This window comes from Callospermophilus lateralis, chromosome 9 (genome assembly GCF_048772815.1).
Source record: "Callospermophilus lateralis isolate mCalLat2 chromosome 9, mCalLat2.hap1, whole genome shotgun sequence".
Taxonomy (NCBI): Eukaryota; Metazoa; Chordata; class Mammalia; order Rodentia; family Sciuridae; genus Callospermophilus; species Callospermophilus lateralis.
Window position 1 is genome coordinate 59815752 of NC_135313.1, and position 27546 is coordinate 59843297.

A 27546-nucleotide genomic window follows, 5' to 3' on the forward strand; every position below is an offset into this window, starting at 1 on the left:
TATGTATTTAGTTTGCTGTCTATTTATCTATTGGTTACTTTTTTAAAAAAAAAAATGATAGCATCAAGTGTAATTATCAAGTAATCTTCAGGGCATAAAAAGGAGCTTCATTCAACTCCTCGGTAATAACAGTCATTACTGTACTCTCTAAAAACAATTGGCTAGTTACTTGCATCTTCCAAAGAGTTCCCCAATCTGGAAAACTGCAAATTACAGAGTAATGATTATTGAGGTTCTGTGGTAACTCCAGTCATAATTTCAATGCAATTGGTAGAGCATGAATAACTATGAATTATGTCATATATACAACCTATTTTCAGGGAACTCACATAGTTATTTGTGATATGCATAATAAAGCAAAACCTAAATTGAATGTTAATCTTAATAAAAGTCACTTTTATACCTCATTTTCATATGAATGGATACCATCTGTTTTAAGGTGCTAGCAGGGAGTAAAGTGAAATTGAACTTAAAAATACAATTATTTGTAGTTTTCCAACTTTTCAAACTTAATGCTGAAAGCCCATGAATGACACAAGAGACTTTGATACATTATTGTTTTCTAGGGCAGTGGGTTATCAAAGACAGTAGCAGACAGTTAATATTAGGACTCTCGCCCCCACCCCCATACTAAGCAAAGAAAGCTCTTGGGAGTCTAGTTTTAGTTTGCAGATTTGGGGTCATTGTCCAGGTTTAGGATCATTAGTAAGCAAACCCTCACACTAGGGACTGACCACAGTACTTTGCTTGTGAGGTTATCCCAGGAAGCCCTGTGGAGATGGTAGGGAGTGGGGAAGTATGTCAGAAGGGGAAGGAAGTGAATAAAATGTTACCTACCACCTTCAGCAACTAGAGTTTGAAGCCACTGGGAATCTGGAGTCAGTGAGGAACATATTTTAGAGTTATCCCAACTAGAAAGCAAGGAAGTCAGGACATTTAGCCATCAGCACCTCTTCCAGCGATGACTAGGAATCCTTTAGGGGCGTTCAGTCTCCAGGCTTGCTCTTCGAATGGGCAGAGTGGGAAATGAAGGTTGAGAGTTCTTCCTCAGACAGAGAATCTCATTCTCCAAAGCACCCGAATCTCAGCATTGTTCATAGGTGACTTTTTACTGAAGTTGTTTGATAATGGAGAGGATTTACAGAATAGAATATTTAAAATGGATGTTAAACATTGCTATTCTTTTTTTAAATGTGTTCTTTCTATATGTATATGACAGTACAGTGTATTTTGACGTATTATACATACATAGAATAACTTGTTCTAATTAGGATCCCATTATTGTTGTTGTATACAATGTGAAGTTACATTGGTTGTGTATTCATATATAAGGATAGGAAAGATATGTCTGATTCATTTTATAAACATTGATACACTTAAAGGTCCTTGCTATCCTTCCCCAGGGAATTTATTTCAGCTGTGCTTCTCCTTATCATTTATTATAAGGTTTAATTGTGTCCTCCCCAAAAATGATATGTTGAAGATCTAACCCCCAGTCCCTCAGAGAGCAACCTTATTCAGAGATAAGATCTTCTTATGGGTAATCAAATTCAAATGAGGTCATTAGAGCTGATCCTAATTTGATATGACTAATGTCCTCATAAAAAGGGGAATTGGACATAGAGACAGATACACTAGAGGAAAGACCATAAGAAGAGACACAGGACAAGATGGCCATCTACAAGCCAAGGAGAGAGAACCCTTCACAACCTCAACAACACCTTGATCTTGGACTTCTAGCCTCCAGAAACGTGAAACAATAAATTTCTGTGGTTTAAACCATTCCATTTGTGGCACTTTGTTTTGGAAGCCTACTTGTTGGTAACCAATCTCATCTATTTGGCCGTTTTTCTGAGGGAAAAAGTCTCTCCCTACCAAATCCCTCAAATTGCAGGTAGTTTTTAAAATAACTTTCCTCCTTTTCTGTTATATTTGGTTTTGTCACATTTAAATATTCTTGTGCTTAGCTTGGATATAAACATAAACTGGTTACATAGAAATGTCTTTTATTCCTCCTGGAACAATTTCCCAGTGACTCAAGACTTTGACCTTCAGAACGGAACACTCTGCCTTCCGCATTTTGTAGAGGTATTCAGTATGAGTTGAGTCTCTTGGGAGAGACAACAGCTCTATGCCTGGGATGCTACGAAATGTGGCTACAGTGTGGTCTCTAAAGAGACAGAATAAGTTTTTCTGGGCACTGATTAATAATCTGTAGTTTAAGAAAATCCAGGAACATATTTTTGGCAAGGTATGGATCATAGAGCTGGCTCTATAATGACTCCTGCCGGCTGAACTTGGATGAAATATTTAGCTGCACATAGAATAAACTGAATCAGCATTGCAAAGATGAAAGGCATGCGTAAGCTGTATTTCCTTTGTAGATGCACTTCTAAAAATTTTGAGATAAACAAAATAGTTATTCGTGTTTTAAATCCATAAGAGAAGTTGGTTTTTTGAAGGGCTTCATCTCTGAATACTATTATGCACAGGGTGTGGCTCATAATAAGTGAACAATATATATTTATTAGATGAAAGAATGAATGAATTCTGTTAAGGGAAAAGTCATTTTCATGGAAGACAATCAAATTGGTTTACTGTAGCAATTCAGAAAGTTCCTGGAGAACTCTTAGTCAAACTTCCCACCCAGTGCAGAACCCTGTAAGGCAGCCCACTCCCTGTAAGGAGTGGTAGGAAGGACAGCATCTCACTCCAGGGAATGAATGGGAGTGGAGGGTTTCAAGTAAAGTGTGTATTCTGGAGCTAGACTGCCTAGATTGAATTGATTCTGACACTCAAGAGCTTGTGACCTTGAACAAGTTACTTAAACTTGGTACCATCCAGTCTCCTCATCTATTAACTATATATAATAATGGTACCCACATTCTAGGTTTCTGTGAGGGGTGAATGAGCTCATACATGTCACAAGTTAGGCAACACTCAGTGGCAATGATCACATCTCATCATGTATTGAGTTGCTGTGTTCTTTTCTGTAACTTTGCTTGCCCTGACTTCGGTTCTGCTTTCTGGAACTACCAACATCATCAAATAGCAGTCATTATTCTCTCCCCCTTCTCAAGTCAGGTCCAAATGAAACATCCCCAGTGGCACCTTATAAAAGCACATTCCCATCCAGGTGCTCCTTGCTGAACTCTGTCAATATTGACTTACTAGCCACTCCTTCCCAGGCCATTACCAATGGCTCTCTAGATGTGGCCCAAGCAGGCTGGAAGACAATGAGGCTATTATCATCCTGTTTGGGACAATATACTTCGATACATCTAGCCACAGATTTCAGTAAGTGCTCTGGAAGCCAAGTTGCTTTGGAAACTCAGTCACTAAAATCTCTCATTATACTTTTTTTTTTTTTAACTTGTACATCTCTAAGTCTCATCATCCTCATTCTATGTCAATATAGCTGATGCATTTCAATGTTAGTGTGAGTCTACATACTAGTCTTGTTTCTTTTTCATATCATGTGTAATTAGGGAGGAGGAGGGAAGGGAGGAAGGAAGGAAGGAAGGAAGTTGGTCGTGTTGACAATTTTCATATTTTTTTTTACAGTTGAAACAGATGTTGAGTGAGACTATTTATGGTGCCCAAGAATTGGTGACTGGAGTTCAAAGATGAGGACAAAGAAATGTTAAGTACCTCATGTTTTAAAGAGATCCATCAACCGCTGGGCTAGATCCCTCTCTTGGTTGTATTAAACTGTGGTTTAACTGGCTCTTTTACTGGCATCTATCACTCAGTCCTGGTCTCCACCCATTTCACGTCCTGTGGGCCATGCAGTGATTTTTCAAGGAGCCCTTTAGCACTGCTTTAGTGAGGTGGGGAGGGAAGGGAATGCCCTTCCTCTTCCAAGCTAGATGGTGGGAAAAGAATTTCAGGAGATCCACTCACAGAGAGTGGGAAACTTGAAAAAGGGAGATTTCGGTATTTTGCTGTCTTACTGGATGTCTGCTTCGGCAGTAGACATGTGAATTTGTCCTGTACTTTTCTGAGCAGAACAAATGAGGACTGGGGCATGATAGCAGGGCCAAGAGAAGAGGGCACCAGCAGAAGGATTCGCTCTCACCGGTTAGTGTGGCAAGGACTCCTCAGGTCAAATGGACCCTGAGGGGGTAAATGAAGTTGAGCCATGAGGACTGACAGAGGCCTGAGAGAGGTTGGGAGAAGCTGAGCCATGCTGGAATGCACATGTGGGCAACTGTGCAGCTCCAGCCTCAAGCCCCTTGTGCACAGCATGCAAGAGCCTGGGCCTATAGCCACCAAAGGGAAGATCATGTCAGTGGCCAATAAAGGGCAGACAAGTGTCCCTTTCCCTCTGCCTCTCCCTGCCTCCCCCAGAGGAGCTACAGCCCATAGGAGAAAAGAGAAGGTAATGTAGCAGAGGCGGTACATAGAGAGATGGGGAGGAGGAGTAAAAGAGCAGCCGTGTCTTCTCCTCTACTTGAGCTTCCCCGAGTAACAGCCATCAGATGATGATGGAAAGGACGCTGTCAATCCAATATGATGTTGGAAGTTTAGATTAGGTGGATTTTTAATAACTAAAAAGACCAAAAGGTTGAAGAAATTACCCATGATACTGTTAGAGGACCCCCATCCAATGGGCAGAAAGATATATTTTAGCAGTTGGAGGCAGTGGTTGGAGGAAAATAGGATCATGTCAAGTTTGGATTCATTGAGTCAAGAGTGCTTAATAAGATGGTTACACCATATGACTTTTAGGTGACCTGCTGCTCCAGCTAACTCAGTTGGTCTTGGAATTAGTTTTCTGTTGCTATATTATGGAGTCTCATGAATTTAGCAGCTTGCAACACACCCATTTATTGTCTCACAGTTCTGAAGGTCAGAAGCTTGGGTGTGCTTGGCTGGACTCTTCGGAGTTTCATGCTCAAGTTGTTTGTTGGGCTGGATTCCCATTTGGAGGCTCTGGGAAAGAAAGACTTTCTAGATTATTCAGGCTGTTGATAGAGTTTTCTTGCAACTGTAGGTCCAAGGTCCCTGATTCCTTGCTGGGTGTCAATTGGTGGCCACTAGCGTTTCTTCTTACATGATCCCCTCCATGTTCAAAACAGCCATCGTGTCCTGACTTCTCCCTTCTCCAGGTGAGCCCTTAAAAGCAGAACTTGGAGAGATGTGGTAAAGGGAGATTTGGGTATTTTGCTGTCTTACTGGATGTCTGGTTAGGCAGTAGACATGTGAATTTGTCCTTTACTTTTCTGAGCAGAACAAATGAAAATTGGAGCATGATAGCAGGGCCAAGACAAGAGGGCACCAGCAGAAGGATTCGCTCTCACCGGTTAGTGGACCCACCTGGATCATCCAGACTAGACTCCCTATCTTAAGGTCAACTGATTAGTCACCTTGCTGGTGAGACTATGGACAGACGACTGGACATAGAGTAGTTATGGGAGACTTGAAAGAAACCATTCCTGAGAATGCTTATTGCAACAAAACAGAAGGCGCCTGGATCCCTAAGGACTTTACAGAGTGTAGATAGCAGAGCAACACTGGACAGCTCATTTCTTGACTTTTTCCCATAAGAAATACATTTCTTTTTAAAGTTACTCATGTCCTGCCCCCCTGTTCCCATACCTCATGTCAATCCTAACGGATTTATTCCTTTAGCCATAGCTCAATCACAAACTGGACAATTCCTCATGTGTTTGCTAGATGAAAGTCCCAGGGGAAAAATAGATCTGCCTAGCTCTGTCTTTTAATACCAACAACAGACATGGCCAGTTTCCACCAGAGGTTTTATTCCTTTTTTTATTGTATGGTAGCTGTCCAGGCTGAGGCTGCATCTCGTGGTGTACCTTGTACATAGGAGTGCCACTTGTGGACTAAAGGCCTTTAAGAAAGTCCTGTTCTCATTTCTCCTTCCTTCATTCCCTGTGTGCCAGCTGGAGGATGGAGGTCACAGGGGATGGTGGAGTCATTATATGGGAGACTGGGATCCTGAATCACCAAGTAGAAAACTGCCTGCCAAAATTTGTAATGTGAAAGAGAAATAAGCACCCTTGCATTAATCACCTGAAATTTAGAGGTTGGTAGGTTATAACAGTTATCATTTCTTAATACTATGCAAATCTATGTATCTGGTCCCCCTCCCTGCCTATGGATTGGCAGCCTGTAGTTGACTGAGTAACTGTTCAAGAGTATCTGGTTTCCTCCTAAAGAAGGCTTGTACTTTGCTACTCCATACTTCATCAAGATATCCGAGGCAGGACTAACCCCTTTGGAGGGATTGTGGGCGGGCATGTAGATAGAGGGTTCCTGTTTGTTGCTTCACTATTACTTTATCTCTGACCACTGGCCCTTTCCATAGTCCTTTGCAAAGGACTGTGCAACCATATTACTTATGAATCTTTTGATTGTATCATAAACTTATTTCAGACTTGTTGAAATATTCCGTATTTTCAGACTCCTAAATACCCCTAAAGTCTTCTTCAGGCCCAGAATTCATACATAGTGATACAAAATGTAGTATAGATTAGAGGACAGATATTCCCTACCTACAATAAACTCAACACTGATTTCAGTTGGCTGGTGTTACTGTCTTGAATAATTACCTTCTGAATGTCAGAGCTGTTCTGAGCAACAGTGAGTTCCAACCTGCCTCCTCAAATGCCAGAAGTTCCAGGATCCTTGCTTGTTGCTGTCCACAGGCAGCTGTAACCCTGATCTTCTGGTTTCAGTCTCTTGGCTTGAGTCTAGCAGTCACAGACTCCCATTTGCTTTGTCCCACCACTTGGGAATCCCTGGCACTCCTAGGCCATTGCCAGAATCCCGGATCAGCCTCTTTCCCAGTGTGATGGGCAGCCTTTAAGAGGTGAAAACATCCTTTATGCTTCTGCATTTGGCAGGTGAAGCAAGGTAGGGATTCAATGTCAACCCTGGCAGGCAGGTTCTAGCTGCGGATGAGCAGCTTGTCCACTAGGTGGCACCTGTGGAGGCTGGAGAGAGACAATGAGGACTTTTCTGTTAAAAAAGCACAAAGGAAGGGTTCTGCTTTTCTTTTCCCTTTCTATTTATTCCATCCACCACCATCACCACCCAAACCCCACTCCTAAAAGTAACATTAAAACAAGGCACCTTTCTACTTCTCCCTCCCAGGAGGGTTCCAGCTCCTCTCAGGTGCCTCTGTCTAGAGCAAGGCAAGAGGCTATTCTTTCATTTAATGTCTGAAACCATGGCCCAACCAGTTTGCTCTAAAGCTGTAATTGAAGCCCACTGAGCGCCCTAACCCTCACCTCATTCCATTCCTTCCTCCCAGCTGATTTTCTCCCAAGGCCCTGCAATTAAGAAGTGTGGCCCCAGGCTTCCCTTTCTGCTCTTTTTCTTCTTTGTCCTCCTCTTTGTCTCTTTCTTTCTTTCAAGTCTTCTCCGTTTTCAACCTACTTTGGATGGAAGAAAGTGGGGGGAAAAAAATCTCTCTTATCCACTAAGGGGGAGTCGACGACAGCGGCAATGTGGTGCATGAGGGTCTGCGTGGGCAGAGGTGTGATTTGGCCTGAGAGGTTACATCCATTTGCTCCAACAAAATGAAACTGAAGCTATGCCAATAAAAGACCTTGGCATTTCCAAGGAATTCAGAGAAGTTTGAGGATTGAAAGTGAGTTTTTAGATCAATTTGAAGGGAAAAAAGAAGATGGAATTTGGTCTCTGAGTTCCTTTCCCAGGCCATATCTGCATGGGAGTAGAAATATGGTCATAGCATTAGTAGCAAAACCCTATTTCTTTGGGGCTACTCTCAAATGTTATTTGGGGGAGCTCCAGGCCTGCTCAAATTCTTTCTAGCTAGTTCAGAAGGCCCAGGTGAGGAAGTGAGGGAGATACAGAAGGGCTTAGACAGTCAGGGCAAGATGGTGAGTGAGGGGTTTGGGGGCAGGGCCAGAACAAGGAGCATGGAGAGGGTCTTCTGATGAGGTCAACTTCCTGGTAGACAAAAGTGCTCATGAACTTAAGCAGGGACCCAATCAGACAGACGCTTCTGTACTGTGCTCCTAAGCAGGGGATCCAATAGAAGAAAAAAAAATTGACACATGGACAGAGGGGGCATCAATCAATAATAGTGTGGAGAGTGTGGACAGGCTGGGAGATAAAGAAAGGAGAAAATTCCAGAGACCATAAAAAGAACAGTCCAAAACTCCTCCCCTGGATTCCCAGCTCTGGGGCCCCTTCTCTTCAGGAAGTCTATCTCTGTAACTCTATTGCTTTTGCAATAAATCTACTTCTTGCTTGTTATCTCTGTGTCCTGTTCTTCAATTCTTTGCTGAATGGAGACAATGAACCCAGCACCCCTAGACGGTAACAGAAGTATCCCCTTAAATGCACGGGAATTCACCCAGCCAGGCTGGGCTGCATTCTGACAAGGTACACTCAGTGGCTCCCAGTCAGCCATGGCATGGAACATGCTCTCTGGGTCTGCAAGCATGCTCCAGACATCACTAGTAAGGAAGGACCCCCCCTACAGCCTGGCATGATGGAGCCTTTTCCTTGATGGGACCTCATACAGTTTCCTTTTGCTCCCTCCTCCCAACATGCAAGTATGTAAGAAACCTAGGCAAAGTCCTTTGTCTTTGTTTGCTCATAAAATGATTTGTCTGCTTTGTGCCCCTTTCTTAGGTTTTGTTCTCTGAAGCTGTTGGGGAAATCTCTTCTGCTCCTAGGAAAGACAACGAAGCCCGAATACTACCAGGGGAAAATGCTTGTGCTTATTCTGCCATTATTGCAAATCAGTTGTGAATATCTTGAACAAGCCTAACAGAGTGGGGTAAACCATGATCTGGTTTTGTCTTCCAGTCTCTGGTTTCAGTTATTGAATCTCTCTTTCTCATCAGTTAGTGGACCCTTGGTGTTAACTTAGATTCTATAACCTCCTGATCACTCTTGATTATTAAAGATGTTCCAGCTTTACAAAGTTCTCTGTTTTCCATCTTGCTAGGCTTATGCTGACGTGAAGTGGTAGAGGCAGCCTGCAGACTGCTCTATTCCTCTTCCTTTATTGCCCACAGGGTGGGGTGGGAGAAGCTTGCATCTCCTCTGGGATGTCTCCTTTCCAGCCTCCAGATGCTCTGGGTGTTGAGCCCCAACTTATGACCCTGACAAATGCCTTCTCTCTTCTCTGAGAAGGTCTTGGGGTTGTGTTTAACTTGCTATAGTTAAAAGGGCCAGCTCTGACCCCCCAGTAATCCATAAGTGATCCAAAGGTTGGCAGTTGTCTTTAGAATGTGGAGTACTTACCACTTTTGTGTCTCCAATGATGGATCCCAAGTATCAATTTGGGGAAAAGAGAAAAACTTCACTCATTAGTCTGCTCCAGAGTATAAAACCATTGCTCACATACTCTTCTGTTCCCCCACATCCACATTTTGAGGACCAGGGGCACAAGAAGAGCCCAAGATAACTCACCACACCATGTCCTCCTGCCAGCAGATCTGCTTGCTGTTTCTCTATTCACATCGGCTAGAGTGACTAGGTGGGCTCCATCATGGCCACGTTGTCCTGGTATGGGTACACCTGGTTCTCTTCCCTTTAGGCCTAAAATTATATTTATGGGTGGAATAAAACATCCTCAAAAGTTAAGTACTTTGGGGCTGGGAATACAATTCAGTTGGTAGAGTGCTTGCCTCGCATGTACAAGGCCCTGGGTTCAATACCCAGCAACACACACACACACACACACACACACACACACACACACACACAAATAATAGTAAATAAAATTCCCCTGTTTCAAAAGAAAAAAGTTGGGACTGGGTTGTGGCTTAGTGGTAGAGCGCTCACCTAGCACGCGTGAGTCGCTGGGTTCGATCCCCAGCATCACATAAAAATAAATAAAGTAAAGGTATTGTGTCCAAGTACAACTAAAAAAATATTTTAAATAAAAGTTAAAAAAAAAAAGGTTAACTACTTTGAAACCACCATCATTAAACTCTTTGTTTTTGCCAAACTTAATTCACTAAATTGAGTTCCTGACAGAAGGCTTGGCCCTTTCCACAAAGCCACTGGCACTCTCCCCACACACCCCCATTGTGGATTCCACTATGTTATGTGCCTCCAAATATCATCTTGCGCTCTAAATTTCTCAGGTTATAGTGAAACAACTTTCCTTCTCACTAACCCCTTTTCATAGATCTCTGACACGAGTTCTTAAGAATAATCTAAGGTCTTTGTCTATAAAAAATACTCTCAGCAGGACATTTCCAGCTCAACTTAACAGATTTCAGGTTCACATCTTCTCATTGTCCGTGGACCATCAGTTTTGCCTTTTCCTCAGATGAGGTTTGTGTCAGAAGCTACCTTGGCCCCTGTGCGCAATTATTTATGTTGGATGCTACCTGTAGGTTCTTTTTTTCTTTTTTAAAAATATTTTAGATGTTACTTGCCGCAGTCCAGCTGCAGCAAAATAACCGGGGGTTGACGAGGAACTTGCGAAGATTGATACAGCAGGAGTGGAAGCCGTTTATTGTAGGACAGGAGCAGTATTTATACATTCCACACAGCTTATCTAATTAGCATAAACTAGATACAGCAGTCAACCAATCAGGAATCTCCACACTTAATGGCTTACTGGCATTACTTCACAAATCACTCCCTCTGGCATTTTGCCAGGCACCATCCAGACTTGTTTACAAACTCTTACAGTTAATGAACTTTTATTCTATGCATTTATTTATATGTGGTGCTGAGAATCGAACCCAGTGCCTCACACATGCGAGGCAAGTGCTCTACCACTAGCCACAGCCCCAACCCTACCTATAGGTTCTTAAGGTAGACTGAGCAATAGTCCCTAAAGATGCCCATACCATTGCCCCTGGGACTTATGAATATCATCTTTCATGGCAAAAATAACTTTGAGATGGGAAGATTATCTGGATTATCTGGGTGAGCCCAATGTAAGCTTCAGGGTCCTTATAAAGGAAAGAGGGGAAGTAGGAGAGTCAGAGATGGAGATGTGAGATGGAGCTCTGAGTCAAGGCATGTGGCAGACTCTGGAAGCTGGAAAAAGAAGGAGATCTCCCCTAGAACCTGCAGAAGGAGCACAGCTCTGCCAACACCTTGACTTTAGGGAGGAAAATCCATTATGGAGAGTGAGAAACCAGGAAAAAGAGTCTTGAAGTGGTTTTGTTGGAATATTAAAGCAACCTAGCATATCATGTTTATTACAAAAAAAATTCATTCTTTAGCCCCAAACATAGTGAGATACCCTTTATTAATTTGCTTTACATCATTTTCTCAGGTCAAAGGGTTTGTTACTGGCAGTAAGTGATGCATGTATTTGGTTTCCTTTATGTGTAAAAGATAACAGAATCCCATAATGCCTAGATGGTAGGACTGGAATGGTGCTGTTAACTACTAGTTACCTTTCTCATCCTCAAGGCAGCACATCACTGTGCTTTCAAACCAGCCTCACAAATGAAGCCTGGGAAGCAAAGTTACAGAGCTTGTTCTACAAGAGGGGCCATTAACAGGCTTCAATAAAGAAAAGTTCAAACATATGCAGATCAAGGAAAAAGAAAATGACCTAAATGGAAGGTCTGAGATGTAAGAAGGAACCATGCACAAATGTAATGGTAAATATATGGGCATATCTAAGCAAAAGTCATCTGAATAAAATGATTACTGTATAAATTGTGAGGTTCAAAAGGATATTTAAAATACTGGATAATATTGGCATGAAAATGGGGAGAAGATGATCAGAGTGAAAGTATTCTAAGGTTCCCATGTGATTTGTGAGGAGAGTAACATTATTGTGAAATGGTGGAAAAGCAGAATATAACCTGTGAGCAGAGAAGGAAAAGAGTAAAATAACAGAAACAAAATACAAACAGCAATTAAAAGAGAGAGAGATTGGGGCTGGGGATGTGGCTCAAGCGGTAGCGTGCTCGCCTGGCAGGCATGCTGCCCGGGTTCCATCCTCAGCACCACAACAAAAAAACATGCGTCTGCCGAAAACTAAAAAATAAACATTAAAACATCGAGAGAGAGAGAGAGAGAGAGAGAGAGCGCACATTGTACAAAATAAGATTCTAGAATGAAACCGAAATATGACAGTAATCACAATAAGTGACTAGATGACATCCTTCAGTTAAAAGACAAAAATAGATTGGAAGAATGATGAAATCAAGCTCTAGGCCTTGTATACAGGACAAGCCTAAAACAAAGACAGAAATATTATAGTTCAAAGAGAAGAAAATAAATATGTTGGGCAAAGACTATATAAGGAAAAATAGTATAGCTGTGTTAGTATCAGATAAAACAGACTATTAGAAAAAAGGCAAAATAAAGTTGGTAACTACCTAGTGATGAAAGCTTTAAGTTACCAGAAAAATATAAAAATCAAAATTCATTTATAACTAAGAGAACAAAAATTAACAAAGTATAAGGGAAAACTGTCAGCTCTCCCATATTCAGGATAGAATGATAACACAATATTATGTGCCCAAACTTGTGGTATCTAGCCAATGAGATCCTTGCAGGGAATACATATACTCTTAATTGCTTCCTTTAGAAAAGATGAAAAGTTCAAAATTAATGACCTATGCATGCAATCTGAGAAGTTAGTAAAAGAAAAAGCAGATTAAGCTTAAAAAAAGTATCTTTAAGTAGAAGGAAGGACATATTAATATAGAAGGAGAAATTAATGAGGTGAGAAGCAATCATATAATCGAGAGTATTGACAAACACTTTCTGAAAAGCTTAATGAAAATGACAAACCTCTGCTAAGAGTAATCATAGCAAAAGAGAGGAGACACAAGTTAAGACTATCAGGAAACAATGGGGAATATAAATATAAATTAAACAGTTTTTAAGAAGAAGCGATTGCAGACAATTTTATGCCAACAAATATGACAATTTAAAGTATGTGTAAATTCCTGGAAAAATATACAACCTGCAAAATCTGACTTAAAATATGGAAAACTTAAAACAATTCAAGTAACACTATATTAATAGCTAAAAAAAAGACATAGTCATTCCAACAAGTGTAGAACATGTTATTGATGAAATTAAACACATATTTACTATAAAAACTTACAGCCAACTCAGAAAACCAATGTCCTTACCCCAATTAAGGACAACTACAAACAAACAAACAAACAAACAAAAACAGGAAACAAAATCAGTGGTGACCGGTGAAAACATTTCCTCCAATATCAGGAATGAGGCAAGGATGCCTACTAACATTCTTTTTTTCAACTATACTGGATATTTTGGTTTGGTTTGTGCAGCATATCAAGGAAAGGGGAAAAAAAACCATAAGAATCAAAAAATGAATAGACAAAATTGTCGTTATTTATAAATGGCACAAAATTGAGTTTGAGTAAGCTTTCTAGGTGCAAAATCACTGCTCATTGCCTAAAGGCAATGATATTTCAATAAATTAATTTTTAAAAAAGGCAATGACAGGTCTGGGGTGTAATTCAGTGGTAAAGCACTTGCCTCACATGTGTGAGGCACTGAGTTTAATCCTCAGCACCACATAAAAATAAAGATAATGTGTGTTCATTTACAACTAAACAAATATTAAAAAAGAAAAGCCCAAATCTTTGGAAATATATTTTTTAAAAAGGCAATGACATTTCAATGTATCAATAACAATTAATTATAAAATGAAATTTTAAAAATATGCCACTTAAAATAATAATATATGCCAGGCATGGTGGTAAGTGCCTGTAATCCCAGCAATTCAGGACTCTGAGGCAGGAGGATCTCAAGTTCAAAGCCAGCCTTGACAAATTAGTGAGGCCCAAAGCAATTTAGCAAGACCCTGTCTCAAAATAAAAAATAAAAAGGGTTGGGGATGTGACTCAGTAGTTAAGTGCCCTTGAATTCAATTCCCAGTTAAAAAATAAATCTCTCTATCTAATTCACCTAGGAATAAATCTATCAAAAAATTTACATATCCATTTGAAAACTTATTAAAAGCCATTACAGATGACCTAATTAAATGGAGATACATACTATGCTTTTAGTTGCTATATTCAATATTTAAAAAGATATTAGTGTTCTTGATCCACACATTCAGTGAAATTTCAAGAAAAACTCCAAAAGAATTTGTTTTTGTGGAACTTGATGAATTGATCTCAAAATTTATGTAGAAGAGTAAAAGGATGATAATAGCCCTTTCACTCTCAATGGAGAACCAAATACAAAAGTTAACTCAAGATAAACCAAAGTCTTAAATGTGAAAGGCATTAAATCTGTAAAACGTAGAAGTCAATATATGGGACTACATTTATAATTTGATGTAGGAAAAAATTTCTTGAGGAAATTTTTTGATAAATTTGGCTATATTAATTTAGGAACTGTTTTTTGGTACTAGAGATTGAACCCGGGAGTGCTTTACCACTGATCTATATCCCCACTCCTTTTTATTTTTAATTTTGAGACATAATCTCACTAAGTAGCTGGGGCTGACTTCCAACTTTCATCCTCCTGCTTTCAACCTCCCAAGTCACTGGAATGAAAGGCATGTGCCACCATACCAGGCAAGAACTTGTTTTTAAAAGACCATTTTAGTTGAGCAAAAAGGAAAAAAAGAAAAAAAAGTTTGGGACTTGGAGAAGAAATTTACCAAACACATAATTTTTACAAAATCAGTATATAAAATATGTAAAAAAGAGTTAAAGAATCAGAAGAGATAATTCAATTGAAAATTGGACAATGAATATGATCTATGCACCTCATAGAACAAAAGTCCATAATAATGTGAAAAAGATGTTCAACCTCACTTGTAATCAGAAAAAAAAAAGCTAAATCTATATATGATATGATTTTATACCCACCAAATTGGGAAAAGTTTAAGGCCAAGTGAGGGTGAGGAATAACTGCATTGCTGAGTATAGTGCCACTTGGTATTGACTGCTCGGCTTTGTTCAATAAAGTTCAACAACACTGCCCCAACCATTTCCCTGCTAAGTATTATAAAGCTTTAAAAATCTTTTGCATACGGTGTCAGGAAACAAATTTAAGAATGCTCATAACAACATTGTGCCTGAGGGCAAAAAACTGGAAAAACTCATATATTCACTCCCCAGAGAATGGACAAAGTGAAGTGTACCCATGCACTGCAATCGCATGACAGCAATAAAACTGAATGTTGAAGGTGAATCCTGAAAACATGGGGCTTCCACATGCAGCTGTGCATTCAGGTTGTCCCAATGGACTGAGCAGGCACTAAAATCTATTCCACCCCCACGGGCACAGGGAAGCTTGTTCTTGAAGGAAGGGATACCTTTTTTTTTTTAACTGCACCAAGTCTCTATGGATTAGCTCTGGACTTGCAAAATTATAATGTTGTCTAGAAAAATAAGTCACAGAAGTAATAAATTCTGTTTTATTTCACTTCCATAAAGTTCAAAACCCAGCAAAACTAAACAACAATGTCTTTATATGTGGTAAAACTACATAGAGAAAAGAGTGATAGCACAAAATTCAGACTAGTGATCACTTCTTGGGGAGAGGGGAGCATCCCATTTAGGGAAGGGTTGGAGAGCTCTAAGGTACTTTGATGTTTTGTATCTTAGGCTGATTAGTGGGAACTCAACAATAACTGTCGGGAGCTGCCCTGGATGCAGATGACTTCAAGTCCTGATGGGGTTCTGAACAACTATTGCATTCAGTCTGGCACGGTGATGCCAGGTCGTAGTAACTTGGGCGTTACTCCTGCTAAGATAACAAGGCGTGCCTCCAGGACTAGGCGTCACCTTTGTTCACACAAAACATGGGTTGAGTTACACTCACCTGCTCCTTTGTAATCCTACCCCTTTGCCCTTTTGGGGATAGAATGTTCTACACCTCCCCTTGTGTGTCTCCTATATAAGAATAAAGAATTCCAGTGGCTCTCTCTCTTTCCACGGACCCCGAAGGTCTCAGAGCTGTCCCTGGATTATTGAAAAGGTACTTCTGTGTGTTTGCGTGCTTTCTTCTTTGCCATTTTCTTAAGTTATTGGAATAGTCAGATTTTGTGAAACCAGCATTAAGTCACCAGCTAGGGTAGATGGCGATAGATAGCATTATTTTTATTCTTTATCCTATGTATGTGTGTTTAAAAAAATCCTCCTTATATAATCTGGGATGATTTTAAATAAAAATGATCCCACTCAAGAGAAGTGCCTGAAGGGTAGGGACTCCCAATTAAGGTCTGGACAGCAGAGACTGGACAGCAGAGACCGCTACAGACTCAGGACAAAGGGTTGTGTCTTAATTGGTCACCAGAGGAGAGACCTTGACTGCATTCAAGGTGAAGGACTCCAGTGGAATCCTTCCAAAGTGCATCATGCAAAAGTAAACTAAAATTATACATTACAATTTGTAGAGTGTTTCATTTCATTTCTCATATATATATATATATATATATATATATATACACATATAGTTGTAGTTGGGCACAATACCTTTATTTTATTTATTTATTTTTATGTGGTGCTGAGGATCAAATCCAACGCCTCACATGTGCTAGGCAAGCACTTTACTGCTGAGCCACAAACCCAGACTGAGTGCTTCATTTCTTAAAAAAAAAAAAGTTGACAATACCATATGTCAGCAAGAATATGTAGTAAATGAAAAATGTGTGCATTGTTAGTGAGAATGCAAAATGGTGCAGCCACTTTGGCAGATGGCTTAACAGTTCCTTATAAAGTTAGACATACTCATGAACTACTACAAAATTACAGGAGATCTAGTTATTTCCATATAATCTAGGAATCCTACACCTGGCAATTTACCCAAGTCAAATGAAACCTTTGTTCACACAAAACATTAGTATGCAGTGAATATGAATTTATATGAATAAGATAATATTTATTATCATTTAATAGAATATCATAGAAATTTGGCCCTATTTTCTAATAATTCAACTCTATTACATTTCCTGAGGAAATGAATTAGGACTATTATACAAGAAAATGCAGTAAGAATGTATGAGTCTGTGATCTTACACACATTCAGAGACCACTGACACCAAATGATATACAGTCCTCACTAGAAGGAATATGTGTCTGCCATGCACAACACTGTAACCTTAGTGCCCAGAACAGTGCCTGATATACAGAAAGAAAATACTTGTTGAATGAATGGAACTCCAAGCTATAAATAGGAAAATGAGAAATGGGACCAACTTTTCTTAAGGCTTGAACAGCAAATTTTATTTAACTACAATCAATATAGATGATTGATTGTTTTTATAGATGAGGGGCTCAGGATCTATGACAACAGGTTGAATCTTAGCTTAATGAAGACACTGAGCATCACCTAAACTTAGCTAGTGGAAAGTGAATGGGCTAAGTAAAATTATAACTCAAAATCTTTCTTTACATGAAATACAAGTGAGAAGAAATATTTTTCAAATTCTCCATGGAGAATATATTTATTTACATTCTTCTTGCATACTCTAAAACGCACAGTGTAGATTTCGTTTCTTCAAAAACAGTTGTGAAACGGTAGTTTATCAGAGATCTTCAGAAGTTCTTCAGAAACATTGCCTTAGGTTTCAGCTAAGCGAGTCACAGAGATTGGTCATGAACTACTACAAAATTACAGGAGATCTAGTTATTTCCAGCAATTACTAGAAAAGCATTGAGAACACCAGACATACAGCCAGACAGAAGGCAAGAGAAGAGCAGATGTTTTTGAAGTAATAAGATATCAATATATATGACTCTATGTACAGTATCAGAATTCTTTTACAGACAGTACACTTATGCATAAATCATCATTTTAAGGGCACTCTAATATAAATACACGTCTCACTAATTTCAATCTTTTCTCTTTGGCTCACAAATGCACGAAAATACCATAAACAGTATTCGGAGCTTACTTCATTAATATATAAATAAGATACATTACAAATGGAAAGAAAATATAAGATGCCTCTTTAACATGGTAAATCTCTGAATATAAATAAGCAATATTTCACTGACGTACAGTTAAACAGTATTGAATCATTACATATGTTCCCCCCACCCAAGATCAGACAACGGTAATATACACAATCTACACAAATCAATCTCTAAAAATGCAGCAATAGTACACCTGTAACAATGACTGCTACTGTTTTTCCCTAACAGGACACTAATGGGGAGGGCGTGATGCTTGTCACCTAGTAGTGCTTTTTCTCATCCATCGTTCTTCAGGTCGGAGAAACTCTGACAGGGAGGTCAACTCCCATCACCAATATTCCCTTTGGCCTCTATGACACAGCATTTTGGAGACCATCTTTCCTGCCATTGTTGGGCAAGCTGGTTTGCAATGTGTTTAACTCCTCAGTAACTGCTGAAAGTGAAGTTAATACCCTTGGGGCAGGAGACATGCTGTGTGCTAGTACTAAGCCACACTCACTATACATATATATATGTAGAGAGAGAGAAGTATATATAACTGTACATATATACTGTGTTCCTAATGTGCAACTTTTTTTTTAAAAAAAAGAACATTATTTCCTGCTAACTCTAACAAGCTTAAAGTTGTAACAAGTATTCTTCAAGATATTACATTTTCCTTCAATGAAATGACCTATGTGTTTCAGCAACTTATAGAGGTTTGTTCTAGAGTGTCAGCGGGGAAAGGGAGTCCCATCAACTTATGTTCTTCGAGGGTGATTACAGATCCTGACCCAGTCTTTCTATCTCCTCAATGAGGAAGTCGATGTCTGACTGGGTGGCGCCTGGGTTTGAGATGACCATCCGGAAAAAGTTGGCCTTGTCCCCCTGAGGCTGGTAGCCCACCATGGTTGTGCCCGACTCCATCATCAGGGCTTTGATCTTTGGAGCCACCTTATAATGGAAAACAAAACAAAACTCAAAACCAATATTAACACCTTCTCTTTTTAACAGTTCAACCCAACTGGCTTTTCACCATTTGTGTCTACACTGATATAAGCACAAAGAAATATTTTATATCAGGTGTGTTTTGTGGCTAATATCTAATGACTATTTAAGCCACCTAGTCAGTCATAAGATCCCTCAGAAAGTACTGGGTGACTGGATTTTGAAAGTCAGTCATGGAACAACAAAAATAAAGAAAAACAAAGACAAATTCAACAATACAAATTAAGGCTTCTGCATAGGAGCTCAGGATACTGTGTTAAACATGTATTTGCTCTGTGGTTGGATAAATAAAATATTACATAAATATATTACTAACAACTCTGGATAATAGATAAATACAGAAATCAACAGCTGAAATGAATCAACATTAGAGTAGACTTAGACTTAGTAAAAAGGTATCATAACGGACATAGTTTCATGTCAAATGTTCCTAGAAATATGTCTGTGTCATTCACTTGCTCCGCATAGGATTCTTGTAATGAAGAATGCCATCCTTCCAAAGGCAAGATGCATTCTTAAGAGCTCCCTGTTTTACTTGAACTGCAGCAAGGGCTCAATTTAGACCTGAGAACAATGTAACAAGATGGCTCACCAACACCCATGGCTAGAAGCCCACCCCAAGTCTTTATTTTTCATTTCTTTCTCATTAGAATAAGGATGTCCTGACCAGAGAAACTGCAAAGAATTAGGTGAAACAAAAAAAATAAGTCCATACCCTGTGTAATTTTTCCTGTCGCTCAGGGCTATCTGGAATACCTCTGAGGCTTTGTGGAATATACCAGAAACAGACATTTGTGTGCTCAGGCTGCAAAGATTTTAACAAACAAAAGATAATTAAGAGAAAATGAGAGAAAACTGATCCCAAGCCCATATGCACCCTCAGTGGAAGCTTCTCAGATCATAATATATGAGTCAGAAAAAGCCTGGTTTATCCGATCATATCTCTTAGGAGAGCTTCTCCCTGCAATCAATTTTCTAGATAACTCCAGTTACCACTTTTAAACACTGAAATATTAATATTAAGTACATTTAGGTAATTGAAAAAAAGGTTACTATTTATCTTGCCATTTGTAGAGCCTCACATACAGAAGATCCTTGAAAAATGATTTAGTTTATTGATACTAAATAGTTGTTTTTGATGCTTTCACTTTCCTAGTTGCCATTTCTAGCACCACATCTGCCAGTGACTGGCTTGAGACACTGCATTTGTTGTTTTCAATCTGCTAGTAGAATGTTTAAAATAATGCAAAGAATCAGAATAAGGTCCCATGGGTGAGATGCCCAAATATTAGACCATTGATTTTAACTGCTCAAAGCTTTTTCTGTGCTCATTTGGGGACTCTCAGGTATTTTCCTGATAGTTGAAGTTGCTTGATAAACAGGCAAAAGTGAAATGTAGGTGGTATTGTATACTCTGGGTTCTGAGTGATTTTCTCTTCGCAGCACTGACTCCAATTTCATCTTCCTTTATTCAATGAGAGCTCCATTAGGGAAGAGAGTATGTGTTTGGGCCAATACTGTATAATCCAGTCCCTGGCATGGGTCTGGAATGTGGTAGGAGCTCAGTAAACACTAGTATGACAAATGTTTTATTGTGTGAAGTCGGGGTATAAACTCAGGGAAAAGACAATTTTATCTGAATCCTTTATTCTACACAGAATAAAACAGAATCTCATTTTAGAATTGGTCTTGGTGGGTAAACATATACCCATCCTAAGAGATCCCACTCTAAACTTCTTGGAATTGAGAAACTCTTTATCATAGAGGTCCAGTACATTTTCATCTGGATGATGAAAAATTCAGACTTCCATGGAAAGACCTCTAGTATGCAAAGGGCTGGCTGAGAGTGACAGGATTTTAAACGAAGTAAAGGGGGGAAAGTCAGTGCAGTGCTACCAGAAGAAAAGTTCATGAACGTGGAGGGAATTAAATGAACAGTGCATATGAATGAAAATTCAGAAGCAGCTCATGGCGATGTGGGAATACTGGCTTTGGAAGATTCCTGCAGTGGTTTTTCTGGAAGTGCTGTGCATTGATCCATAACCACTTACCTCACCATCGAAAACCATCTCAAATTCTTCTCTATTTTTAATCTTGGTGTAGAGATATTCAGCCAGTTCCAGACATTTGTTGATTTGATTTTCAAATCCCACTGTGCCCTGTTTTTAAAGAAAAAGGTCATAGTTGTTGATGGTAAGTTGTATTTCCATGGGATGGGCATTTGGGAAGACTATGCTGTCCTTGCTTATGGGGAATATCAAAAGGAGTGTTCCTGGATGGAGATAGTCAGGAAAAACCATCTAACTGAATAAGTACAGCTTCTTCAAAGCTCTGAGGACAGTAAGATGAAGTGGGCTTGCTTTCTCTCTTGAAGACACTCTCGTCTCTGGGAAGTTATTCTCAATAGAGCTTTGAGCTTCCTGCTAGTTATTCAAAACCTCAACTTGATGCCCATTTCTTGTTTCTTTAGGATAGTGCTACTCAAAGTGTCATATCTGGACTGAGGCCAGTCCACAAACCATAACCAGTCCAGGATGACATGAGTTATAGACATCGCGATTAGGCATTAAGAAACTATTAAAGCCATTCAACAGAGTAATTTTATGCATATTGACTCTAATGAAAATATTAGCTTATATTTTATATGTTCTGTATTTCATTTTTCCAGCAATTATTTTTTTATTTGTTCTAATTAGTTGCACATGACAGTAGAATATAATTTCTCATTCCTCTGTTTGTACATGACGTAGAATCCCACCTGTTGTATAGTTATAGTGTACATAGGGTAATAATATCTGATTCATTCTACTATCCTTCCTACCCCCATACCCTTCCCCTCCCTTCACTCCCCTCTACCTAACCTAAAGTAACTATATTCTTCTCTAGCCCCAACCCTTATTGTGAATTAGCAACCGCATATCAGAGAAAACATTCAGCCCTCAGTTTTGTAGGATTGGCTCATTTCAGTTAGCATGATATTCTCTAGCAATTCTTAATTGTAACAGTTCATGATAGCTTACAAAACAAACAACTGGTTCTTAAAAGATTACTACCTTAGAACTGGTCTTCCCCAGCCAAGTCCTGACCAAACACATTCCACATCCTTGCAGGCAGGCTACCTGTTACCTAGCACAGAATTATTCATTTTCAGTGACAGGCAGGCAGGCAAAGTGGATGGGGAAGTCATTGGTCTCAGTTCCTGCCCTAAGACGGCAATAGCTCCAACTATTGACAAACTGGTTGAGTGTGAGTTTCCAAAGCCAGCATAGCTGGTTACTAGGCAGCACAAGGGTTGCTGAGTGGGTGGGTGTTAACAAGGAGAGCAGATGCACAAGGCTAGCTTGTGGATGGCTGATGGGCCTGGGCAGAGTACAGGCTGGCAAAGCCTGAGCTTCCTAGTAGTGTCACTGCTGACTGGTCCCTGGGAATGAATCCTCCACCAGGATCCTACCTCAGCAAATGATGCACCATGAGCCAACCCTCCTGAGGATGGTTCAAGAGGCTATCATTAGGCAAAATGACTGAGATGGGCCATGTGGTCATTACAGTATTTCTAGATAATAGGGCTCTTTCTCTTAATGCAATGTATGGCTTTGTTTACTTTGTGGTAGAAATTAAATTCAGATTCTTTCTATATTAAGGCATACTAACTTGATATTTTGCTAGAAATCCTTATTGTTTTGGTATCAGGTGGTTCTCATCTTAAACATGGAAATTATTAAAATTAACTTATAATAGGTAAATAAAAAATTAATGTGATATTCAGTTGTGAAATCAATTGCCTTTACTTGGTAATATAAAAATGCTTTTGAGCTGGGGGTGGTGGTGCAAACCTGTAATCCCAGTGGCTCAGGAGGCTGAGGCAGGAGGATGGGAGTTCAAAGCCAGCCCCTGCAACTTAGCAAGGCCCTAAGCAACTCAGAGAGACCCTTCTCTAAATAAAATACAAAAGGGCTGGGTGTGTGGCTCAGTGGTCAGGTTCAATCCCTGATATCAAAAAAAAAAAAAAAGTTTTTGAAACAGTTACTAGTAATCTTCTCCATTACTCATATTTTCGGGGAAATTCTAATAGTTAAGCTTTGTCCCCCTATGTACTAAAGTGCAACCCAAGAGCCTGAAGATGGCTAAACAGCATGTTTCAGTCTAGTACAGGATTTCTAAAAATAAAGTATGCAGTTTCAAATCCTCAGCAACACACACACACACACACACACACACACACACATTGTGTAGTTTCTAGATCAATATATAAAGTACAAACAATGGAGAAGGCATTTCTTAAACAGAACTTGAAACTGTCATATATATTTCCTGATGAGAGGCCTCATAAAGGAATTTAGGGTTCTTCTCAGTGTAAGGTAGTTGTTTTATCTTTTACCACTTTCTTTATGTCTTCACTAGATAATTTTAACATCCCTAAGGATTGCTGTAGAAATCCTTATCTTAGCACAAGTTTTAGTTGTTATAAGAAAGTTATAAGAAAACTTCATGATAATTCAAACTGAGGATACAGAACTGAAGGAAGAAGAGAGAATTTGGCCTAAGCGATAAACTTATTTCATTCACAAAGAAAATACAGTTAACTCAATTATCTAAGTATTGATTACACACATCCTGAGTTATCCACGATATACCATGGCATCTCTTTCACAGGCAGTCTGTGCAAATTACATTTCTGCTCTATTTCCCAAATGTCCCCCTTCATACCTTTGCTTTCCACATCAGCCAGAACTTGAAGATGTCCACGTGGCGGCCACACTGAATGGCCTTATCCCCTGTGTCGTAGGAGACATCATATTGCTTGTCCGGCTGGAAGAGGTACCCTGCGCACATCTGGTTGCATCCTTGGAGTATACCCTGTCGTGGAAATCAAGATGCGTGCATCTGTATTTACAGATTAGAGATGTCGGTGCACAGAGGGGACTGGGGGTCACATGCAGTCTTTCTGCTGGTGACTTTCTGAGGGCTTATACTTGTTCTGATATCCTTCTCTAAAACCACTCCTGAAAAAACTTTTCCCTTTTGCCCTCTGTCATTGATGAGCAAATGATCTCTTTCCTCAGATGCCCTATCCCTCTCAGGGCATTTGTGTGTGTGTGTGTGTGTGTGTTGTGAGTTGTTTCAAAGTCTGGGAAGTGCTATGGCATTCAGTGGACAGGGGTTAAGGATATAAACCTCCTAAGTGGGTGGGACAGTTTCATGATGTGAAAAAAATTTCTCCCCAAGAGTGCCTCCCAAAAGTCCTCTTTTCCAAGATCTGCTATGATATTAACAGGGACTTGGTGTATGAGTGGAGTCAAGGGCTATGCAGGTCTAGGCTTCTCAAGCTGGGCTTCCTAGGATGACTCAGGGTGCAGTTTTAGGAAGCAGAGATGCTTTGGAAGGCAGGCTCCTATTTTTATGTGAATGAGGAAGGGAACATGGCATTATTTTATCCACAGAAGCTTTTTGGTCAGTGTTCCTTGTTGCCCTAAGTTGGTATTTGTAGTTCTTGTTCCTTAAGCAAGAACTGATTTTTTCTTTATTTCAGCCCTTGGGACCATAAATCCATAATAAGAACTCAAAGTATGTTCCAGTGAGCACTTTTGTCTTCACCTGATCACTCTCATATTTGTGCAAACACGAAGGGATGCACAAATAATTCCCTGACAGGTTGGTACTGAACAAGGAGGGAGGGCAGTCGATGCAAGAGCCTGGAGGAGAATCTAGGTGAGCCACAAGGGCAGGAAAGGACAGTAACCACAGTCTCACAATGGGGCTGCCAATCTTGTCAGTTAGCTGGCAAGTATGTGAAAGGACCCCATGCTTTTCCCTTCTTGTGCCTTCAAATGGACCTGCAGGCGGTCAGCAAATCTCTGCAGGGAGTACAGACCTTTTCCCTGATGAGAATGGCAGAGCACTGTAGCAGCACACCCATCAGTTTGTGAGGGTTCCAGGTGACTGAGTTGGCCCTGAAAGAAGCACAGGATCCTTTGAGGAGAAGGTGCAGGAGTTGAGGGAGAGGCAAATGCCCTGTGGACGAAAACGCCACCCGTCTCCACTTGAGTCAAAAATCTTTCCCCGCCTATTCTCCTAAATTGACTCTAGTAATAAATATCTGTGGGCAGTTTCAGGGTATTACAGAGTGCATCTGCTAAGTCACTGCTATTAATCATAGGTAACATTTATGATGAATTTATGTGTTTGATTGTTCTTTGAGCTTTAGGCATATATCGATATGGGAGTGTGGTTAAGAGCTCAGATTTTGAAGCCAACCTGTCCAAGTCTAAATCCTGCCTCTGATATTTGCTAACTTGGGCAGGTTACATAACTCCTCTGGGCCTCACTGTTCCCATCTGTAAGATGGAAGTCTACCTTAGAATCAAATAAAGGATAAATGAGTTAATAAATATAAAATACTTATAATAGTGCCTGGAACACATAATTCCTGATGTACAAGGTTAAATGTGTTACCTAAAGCCACACAGCTGGGAAGGACTGGTGCAAGGATTCAAATCCAGGAGTCTAACTGTAGAGCCCATGCTCACGCCCACTCCATTAGACTGTCCCTCCCTCTGGGCACCAGACCTTGGATTCTTTGTGCCTTTCTGTTCTTATTTATAAAACAGATGGGTGATATGGAACCTACCTACATATGGGGCAGTAATAAAGAGTGACACCTGAAAGTAAAAATCAACTGTGAGACTATTCTAGGCTTTGACCAACTAATTGCATTGATTTTTCCTCCTATTTTTAAAAATCTTCTAAATTTATTATTTATTAATTTACTTTAGCAGCACTGTTTAAATGCTAAACGAGCATGATTTTTGCCAGTTTGGGCTGCAATGCTAACCCAACAAGCACTGTCTCCTAGCAACAGCATCAGTCCATCAGACACAATTAGATGGTGAAGGAGCACACAGGCCAGGAATTACAGAAACAACCGAGTATGTATGTTGATTAAAACTTGGGTAACTTGCTTCAGTGGGTTACAGACTTCTTACCCCATAGCCTGGCCCACAGCTGAGCACTGTGTTTTCATACCTGTGAAAGCTGCTTTTCCCTGACAGAGCAATTGCCTTGGAATTATACTGCCTCTACTCTTCGCACTAAACCCTTGCTGTGAATTTTTAACCTCTTCATCTTTCTTAGTCCTTTAGAGGGGGAATAACTTAGTGCATATGTGCACTGCATTTCAAGGAGAAGAGAGAAAGGCCTCAAGTACTTTCCCCCTAAGTGCATGAGCAAGAAAACCTTGTGAAAGAAACCTGTGAGTACTCCCAAGGCAAGTTAATTAACTTCTGACCTCACGAAAAAGCGTTCATGTGAAGCCACATTTAAAAGGTAGTGAATTTGATCAGTTTTCTCATTGCTGTCATTTATCAAGTCATTTAAAGATCATATTAAGATCTCATAAAATGTCTTAAATGGTTCTCTGAATATCTCGAAGGTCTGAAGTAAATTGTTATTATTTTTTTACTGCTATAAATGGAAAGTAATAAGACAGGGTATGAATTCAGTTTTATTTAAAAGACATTTTTTTAACATTTAAAATGTTAAAAAAAAAGTCTGGCACAAAATATTTTAGGTTTTCCTAGAGTCAAAGATGGGAAGAGAAAACTGCCTGAAAAATCTCATGTCCAGTTGGGCTGGCTCATGGTCATTGCATATATTATTTTCCAAATTATAGGAATATATAATCATGCTTCAAAGAGCCAGTCTCGCCCATCTTGACGCTGGCACTTTGAAACTGAGACAGAAGGGAGGAGTGGTAACAAAAGCCAGAGTTCTTGCTAGGAGAGAGGTCATGATGTGCTGCCTGGTACTTGCTCCACATCCACCTCTCCCATCTTATTCTGCTCTTAACCCACCCCTGCTTTGCTCCAGCCTCATGGTCTCTCTGTTGGTTCTTCAGTTTGCCAAGAACAGTCCTGCCTCAGGGCCTTTGCGCTTGCCATTCCCACTGCCTAGAACACTCTTCCCCATATCCTTACTTCCTGTCTCCCTTTATCCCAGTACTGCTAAGACAAGGTAGCTGGAGCTGAGCATCTTGCTATTTTCCCAGGAGTCAGTTTACTGAGGAAAAACAAAAATAAAATCAAAAACAAATGGAATTGCTGGACTTTCTTGTACTCTTGGCTAACTCTGATTGAGCCTCCAAATCCCCACACTGTATAGTGTCTCTTCTCTCCATCCTGGGCACCTGTAATTTTATCTACTGTCACACTTATGACACAATGTTATAATTGCTTGTTTAGGGATCTAATTTGTGAATGCACGGAGGACTCCTTTGCCTGAGAAATCAATCATATAGTAAGTGCTCAATAAATGCCTGCTGAACTAAGAGTGAACTAGGCCAGAGAAAAGGTGTTGGCATTCAGGGCAGGCTGACATCAGAGCACAGCATGTTTAGTGTTCTGGATGCAGGGAGGCCCAGCATGTGTGGCCCATACCTTTCTATGCCGCTGAGTTTATGGCGGTGCTTCCTGGACATGAGCAGCCCACCGCCCCAGGCAGCCTGTGAGGACAGAGAAAGGAGGGAGAGGAGCAGCGACATTGAGATCTAAGACCAGTCACTCCACACCGCTAGGAACACGCCAGCAGAACATAAAAGGTGAAAAGCAAGCTTCTTTGATAAAAGGAGCCCACCCTGTTCAACCAGTACCCTCAACATTGATCATTTCTTTACCAGAAGTTCTGGGCTGGGAATGTAGCTCAGTGGTAGAGC

At 40.1% G+C, this 27546-nt stretch overlaps 1 protein-coding gene across 1 annotated transcript in view; it reads right to left on the minus strand.

Annotated features, from left to right (window-relative positions):
* Positions 1–18611: 18611 nt before the first annotated feature.
* The window catches only part of Gad1 (glutamate decarboxylase 1), a 36566-nt gene continuing 27631 nt past the window's right edge, over positions 18612–27546 (minus strand). Inside the window, exons 11-16 of the mRNA XM_076865871.2 lie at positions 27272–27336; positions 24712–24790; positions 23547–23696; positions 20891–20998; positions 19555–19644; positions 18612–18785 (exon numbers count right to left, since the gene is read on the minus strand). Of these exons, the coding sequence (XP_076721986.1) occupies positions 18612–18785; positions 19555–19644; positions 20891–20998; positions 23547–23696; positions 24712–24790; positions 27272–27336 (666 nt within the window). The remainder of the gene's footprint in view (positions 18786–19554; positions 19645–20890; positions 20999–23546; positions 23697–24711; positions 24791–27271; positions 27337–27546) is intronic.